This window comes from Sardina pilchardus, chromosome 3, assembly GCF_963854185.1.
Source record: "Sardina pilchardus chromosome 3, fSarPil1.1, whole genome shotgun sequence".
Taxonomy (NCBI): domain Eukaryota; kingdom Metazoa; phylum Chordata; class Actinopteri; order Clupeiformes; family Clupeidae; genus Sardina; species Sardina pilchardus.
The window spans coordinates 4,152,130-4,159,040 of NC_084996.1; the positions used below are offsets into that span (position 1 = coordinate 4,152,130).

At 41.6% G+C, this 6,911-nt stretch overlaps 1 protein-coding gene across 1 annotated transcript; it reads right to left on the reverse strand.

Annotated features, from left to right (window-relative positions):
- Positions 1-2,232: 2,232 nt before the first annotated feature.
- On the reverse strand, positions 2,233-6,409 carry vapb (VAMP (vesicle-associated membrane protein)-associated protein B and C). Its single transcript, XM_062531414.1, has 6 exons — positions 6,206-6,409; positions 4,914-5,066; positions 4,541-4,644; positions 4,177-4,257; positions 3,886-4,059; positions 2,233-3,679 (listed from the first exon to the last, which is right to left on the reverse strand). Exons 1-6 carry the CDS (start codon positions 6,261-6,263, stop codon positions 3,515-3,517), a joined length of 735 nt encoding a protein of 244 aa, XP_062387398.1. The 5' UTR covers positions 6,264-6,409; the 3' UTR covers positions 2,233-3,514.
- Between the last annotated feature and the right edge of the window lie 502 nt (positions 6,410-6,911).

The following is a 6,911-nucleotide window of genomic DNA, read 5'->3' on the forward strand; positions in this document are numbered from 1 at the left end:
AGAAAAGACATTATTGAATAGTTTACCTTTGGCCCCTCTATCGGTCATAGCCTACTTAAAATACCTCAGAGTACAAATTTGATTTCCATTATCATTATATAAAAATAGCAGTGACGATGAGATGAAATGAAATGGTTATTTTCTATTATCCCGGTCAGGGAGCTTAGTATTATGGTACTTTATAACCAAGAATAGATTACACAAACTGTTCTGGAGTAACAATTAATGCATGTGATTGTAGTCCACTTTCACAAGTCAGTTAAATATGTTCAAAAATGCTCCCTTAAATTGTTGTTTAAAAAAAAAAAAAAAAGACATTTCATCATCTATAGGGAAAACAAAACAATGAAGAATGGCTAGATGTCTAAATGTGTTGTGTGTCATTCCGGGTTAGGGTTAAGTAGTAACACTGGGCTTTGTCCTAAGGTAGTTGTTCTCTAACACACACGAAGTAGCCTAGGCTAGTCTCTCTGAAATCTAGCCACAGTGGACCTATTTCATCCCAATTGTTTACCTTCAAGCCAGGAAAATAGCCAACCGTAGGCCTATACAAACCCTCAAGGATCTATGTCTTTCTACTACTGCAAACAACAAGTCTATGAGTGAAACGGTACTTTAACGACATCATCAAAACCGCCTCACCTCCATCCCTGAAGACTAACCGGTAGGTGGTGGTGAGGAAAGTGGATATCATGGGATTATCGAGATCCTTCACTCCAGAGGGCGCTGTATTGAGAAACAACTCGCCCACTGATGGGTTGGTCAGTGAAATAAAATTCCTACATCAAAGCTACACAATTCCAAGGCACACGGTCGCGTTGTATTTCAGCTGAGACTTTATTAACGAGGTCTCAGCCTACCGTGTCCTTAATTCATAACCACGATTAGGGCAGTGGGGGAAATAATAAGAATATCCAAAACCAAGGCTGGTCTATGGAATTCATAGGTAAACACATAAATGGCATAAATACATATAAATATACAATGTATATAAGCCGAAATAACTGTTTCTGTACCATCCCTTCCAAGAGGCCTGTCCAAACCAGTGACCAAACTGTTACTTACGAGCGCCTCCACAAATGGGTATGTTCCAGGTTCCGAAGAGCACCTTAGTAATACCAAATCCACACCTTTTCTGTCTGAAATGTATCTCACTTGTTGTCCTATCACTGCACTATATGTGTGTTACCATCCGGCGTATGACCTTTAATAGTCGAGTACAGTAGTTTGCAGTTCTACTGTACACTCAAATAGTTAAACGGATTACATAGATTTGGTGGGACTACTATTAAGATTTGGCAACAAATACAATCACACTTTCAGTCATGTGTATTAAATGAGGCGGCTAAGCTCAAACTTATTAATCAGTTTAGCAGCGTTATTACACTGACCCTCGGTTCTGGAAGAATACAACTGTGTGTACCCAATTTAAAGCAACATTCATTCAGGTTATGCAAAACAAACCATAGCTTTTTGTTCATGAAATTTATTAGGAGGCCACATGGTCAGATCACATTAGGTAATGTGCGTTTTTTTTTCCTTTTAAATATATCAGTGTGTTTATGCCATCTTTTTGATTAACTGATCATTTCTGAAATCTCAACACAACTGACTTCACAATGACTGACTTCATTCCTGTGCTGAGGTCAGTCACTCTTCCACCGCTTTACCCTGGAAAGCAAACACTTATCTTAGACACTCTTATTCAACCCATAACACCACCTAAATACATCCCTACTCTCAACATAATTCCAGTGTTTATATCATTTCTAGATTGAACTCCTGCTTAAATATTGTAGTTACACACTCTCCTCTTGATAATTATAAGGTCTTCCCTACACAGACTGTCACTTGGAAAGATATAAATGGGTTTAAAAACAGATTTACATAAGCTACATCCTATGTCAGTACATATATTTCTTAAACAGGTCATATCTGTGTTCTAGGATCATGTTTACAGTCATGATGAATTGTTGGGGTCATGCAAACAGTTTCAGTCCCACACAACTCAAATCCTGTTGTGGACTCTGATACTACAACCAGAAATTTCAAACAGTTCAATCTACTGTAGTTCTACACAAGACCAAGTTAAACTATGGCCTGGCAACCTTCCAAAGTGACCTTCACTGTGTAATGTGTGAAGGGATCTCCCACTGTAATACATTGCTGCTTAAATTACAAATATGCATATTTTGAACTTCAGGGAAAAAAAACAACACTCAAACCTAGAGCTAGTGATTAGATGGTCCCTTTGGAATAGACAGTATTTAATGTCGTTTTTAAACACAAGGGAAACCCCCCAAATGTTTCCATGCCCCCAGAAACAGTGAGAAGTCCATTAGCATACAGCTCTTTACAAAGCTCATGATTACAGTTATGGCTAATATGAATACAAAAAAAAAGAGGAAACAATGACAATAGCCTAATAATTACAGTACACAAGATGCAGAAGCAACAAATGTAGATGTTATAAAACCAAGTAGAAGGAGGAGCACTTTGAATGGACGGCACCCAAGTCATTGCTCTCTTTCTTGTGTGTCTGTGTACAGTATGTATGTGTGTGCCTGTGTGTGTGTGTGTGTGTATTATATATTTGTTTAATGTATATGAGGTGTACCACCTCTGAAGACATGGGGCAGCCTCAGGGGGCAGTCATTTGCCATAAAGTATATTGCAGTGAAAATGGTGAAACCTAAGTGTGATTTGTCATAGAATCTTTGCCCCTCGACTAGAACAGAATTCCTGTGCAGCCCTACACTGTTGTGTCAGCCCAGGAGTCTACAGGAAATCACTCACACACCAAAAACGTGAGGGACAAAAAACAAACAAAAAAAAAACAACGGCCATCTTTCACTACTGAAAAGTGGCCATTAACTAATACAAACGGAACAAGTGCAGTGCAGTGTTTACAGAGGAAGTGACATTTCATTCACACAAGGAGTCCGCCATTTCAACATCTTTTTACAACCCCAGGATGACACATACGCTAGCCCTCCTCCAGCATTCCATTCTCCTGCCCTCCTATCAAACACCTCAGGAACAATTACACACAACACCTTTTTCAACCAGGATGTAAAAGGGCAACCTCAGTCATCTTTTAAAAAAAAAAGAAAAAAAAGAAAAGAAAAAAAGTCTATTAACACAAGCTTACCACCGAAAACCCCCAGCCCCGCTCCCCCCAAATAAACATAATTGTTTGTGCAAAAAAGGAACAGGGGATAAAGAGGGAGGTAGGAAAGAGAGAGGGGTGGTGAAATGGAGAGATGCAAGGAGGGGGTTTTAAAAGAGTATCTAGGTGAAAGGGTCGGGGGTACACTATGATTAAAAGGCAAGATCTGTGACTTGGGTCTTCTTTTTTTCATTATATAACTGATTACCTCTCCAAATTGTTATCTTAAATAATTGATCTAATGGATGAAAGCCGTGACAGGGCACTTCCCCCCCTCGGCCCGTCCCATTCTGTCTGTTCCATCCTAAAGCATGCTGCTGCCTTCAGGCCCCGCGGCCCTGCTGCCTACAAGGCCAGTTTGCCAATGATGACGCCGATGACGAAGAAGAGAACACAGAACGCCAGCACGCGGGTGGTGAGCCCTTCCTCCCTCAGGGCAGTGCCCGACCCCGGGGCAGACATGGAGGCAGAAGAAGCTACTGTCTTCCTCCTTCTCAGCCCGTCGTCGTCCTGGAGAAGGGGGGGGACAGGTATACGACAAGAGGAAGGAAGGGGGGGGGGAAACAACAAAACAATCAAAACAACAACAAAAAACAAAGGCGTTAATAAACACAATGTGTCATGAACACTTTGTTTAGGTTGTAATTAAAAGCCCAATGCGTGTCTAATGGGGGACGTGAGCGGTCATGGAAAACAGAAGTATGGTGGCCTCTGACCCGGAACTGTCGGTTCTCCTCGCGGAGCCTCTGCACCTCCAGCTGAAGCCGCTTGCACTCGTCCATGATCTTCTTCACTTCCCCGTCGTCCAGCGAGGCGCTGGCGGACTTGGGCAGGGAGGATTCCGATTTCAGCAAGGAGGAGGACAGGATCTTGTTGCTGTCGCCTTCATGCTGATGAAGGGAGAACGTGGGGTTATGGCAGAGACAGAGGGAGAACAGGAAGGGAAAAGGGACATTTCTATCGCTTTTATTTGTGATCAATTGTGTGATGTCAGGAAAAGTACTTACAGTCTTATCGCTGTCCGAGGGCATTTCGAACATACATCTCAGCTTAGAGTCCATCAGCTCCTCCGGTTTCGCCTCTTTCCACTGTGGGGACAAGTAGACGAGCAGATTAGTATGGCATGATAAATAGGGTCAGAATTTCATTTCACCACATATGCAATTCCAATAATTGATATTAAAAACAATTGTATGGAATTCTTTGTCAACTAACAGATAAACCAATTGTCATTTTTTTGCTTTAGGATATAATATACAAACACTAGAAGTTGACAGATGAGGTTATGGCTGTAGTCTTTGGTGATTTCTGTCAGAAAGCAGAAAGACAAGGGCTTTCAGACCCTGAGGGAAATTAAACATGGACACTTACCACTCCCTCCATGTCTCCCATGTCTGGAGGCGCCATCATTGACTGCACCATGAACTTATGTTTGCTTTTCTCATTGGGGTCATAATCAAAGGGCTGGAGCATAACTTTAAAAAAAAAAAACACATAGCCATCAACCATAATCAAAGCAAAACAATTGAATAGCCTAAATATTATTTATATCTAACTGTGACAACTCTTGTGGCAATAATGTCCTATTTTATCCTGGAAAACAACAAGCAGTTACTTTAAGTGTGACAGAACTATGTGAACGCAGACGCGGTTGAACAGAACAGATCCAAGTTTGAAATGTAACTCTATATCCAACTATGTTTATAAACAACAGTTTCTAGAATGATTTCACATGTGTACATACCAGATACATTGATGGAGGTCCCAGCATCAATGACACCACTGTTTGGCCGCACACAGTAGCGGCGTGGGGCAGTGGTCTTCACCTTAAAACACACATTCCGGTCTGTGGGGTTGGCAAGCTTTAGGTTTGCAGTGACGACATCTGTGAATGGACCTGTGGAGAGCAGTAAACCAAGACAATTAGGCACAGTCCATTGGCAACATTCTCCCTGTGTTGGTGGCAGTGCCTCTCCATAATGCATATCAGCAAGCCAACATTTCACTAAGCTATCTCATGGGCCCCGAGTCTACACTGATACCTTAATATCAATATAGGAAAGTAATCAATAAAAAGTGAACCCAACATCTTCACATCCCAATTATTCAAAGGGAAACTATTACCAAATGTCATTAGATGTACTCAGATTCAGGACTTATGGGGGATTCAAGGGGAAGATTTGGTATGAGTAAACACACTTGGTATGTGTAAATATGTCCAGAGGCCAAATTGTTCCAACAATGATGGAAGTTGCACCGGAACCTCAAATGACAGTAACGTTTATGGCGTAACATTATGTACTTGACCGTTTACATCCTTTCCCCATCATCTTTACTTCGACTCTGTGCAATGGCCAATATCTTAGTGTGCTGTTATTTCCTACAAATCAACTCTGTCAACAGATCAGCGCTAAAGTTAGCATAACCACCGCCATGTAACCAAAAAGGTGCTGTAAAGAGAGCAGCTTGGCTGGCACCACCAGGATAATGTTAGTGATGAACTGGTTAGCCATTGCAGACTGCTAGCTATGCTAACAATTTTCCCTTGCGCATAGCTAACCATACTGCATTAAAAACACAATTTCAATGCATGGGGTAATCAGCAGCTTACGGCGTCAACTGCAACAGACTAAAATAATCTGTTCTCAGCGGGTTTCGTATATTGTGAGCTGACGTTAGCGTTGAATAGACCAAGTACACAGGGCAGGCGAAATGACCGCGGCCTCCCTCTATCATTGCTAGCCAGCGATATAACCTAACAATTTCCAATGACTGGGACGCAAGAGACTAGTTAACGTTAGCTAGCTATCATTACATGTCGTTTCGGATGCGTTAGTTAGAAATAACCATGACAAGTACAAAAGACATTTACGGGTGTGTTTTTCTGAAATAACTGACTCGGCACATTTTGTATGTGTCTAGCTTTGAACGAATGCTGGTGTGGCCAAAATGACTCGCAAATAGCACCTACAGGCCCTACCCGTTGCTAACCCGCTAGCGAGCTAGCACACCTATCTTGCTAACAACCTTCCTTACCTCTAAATTTGAGCTCATGTGGTGGGTCTAGCAGCAGGATCTGTTCTTGCCTGGCCATATCCCAGTGCTTCGGAAGGCTGTCTGATGTACACGGACACTATATGGATATTACGAATATAACTGTCAAGATAGTTATTAAAATTAGCCTGTCTTCGGCTTAGAGGGATCGACCACTACTGCTCTACTTGGACAGCCAGCAACAGCTGTGCGGAGTCAGGAAGGAGGTGAGAATGAGGCTGTATGTGACGTCATATACGGTTTGTTTCATGTCCTGCTCCTGCCTTGCATTCTGCATAAAGTAAAGTGCACTTTAAATGGGCTTGAATAAAAACAGTGTGTTGTATGAACTAATATTTCAAGAGGGATCATAACGTTGTATCTTCATAGAAGCTTCTTCAGACATTCTCTTACCAACATGGACATGCCAGGGATGTTTAACATTTTCACACTAAACATATTTAGAAGGCAAAGGTTAGCCTACTTATCGAGCTCAAAGCTGTTTTGGTTGGCTACCTAGGCTATTTCACAATTCTGAAGCCTAAGCTACATTTTCAGCCTTGCATAAATGGCATAGGCTTATAATTCTAGAACATTCTCATACAAATGTAACATTGCCGTGTCTTGTTTTTAACAACAATAGGCCTGCTTGTAAAGATATATGTTGAAAACTGTGGGGCCCCTTCAACCTTATAAATCATAGACCTTA

Excerpts from the sequence above, each read along its gene's own strand:
- vapb (XM_062531414.1), bottom strand. The coding sequence starts at position 6,263 with ATGGCCAGGCAAGAACAGATCCTGCTGCTAGACCCACCACATGAGCTC. Across the intron at positions 5,067-6,205 it reads ACATGAGCTCAAATTTAGAG|GTCCATTCACAGATGTCGTC; the intron begins GTAAGGAAGGTT and ends TGCTCTCCACAG. Across the intron at positions 4,258-4,540 it reads TGGGAGACATGGAGGGAGTG|TGGAAAGAGGCGAAACCGGA; the intron begins GTAAGTGTCCAT and ends TTGTCCCCACAG.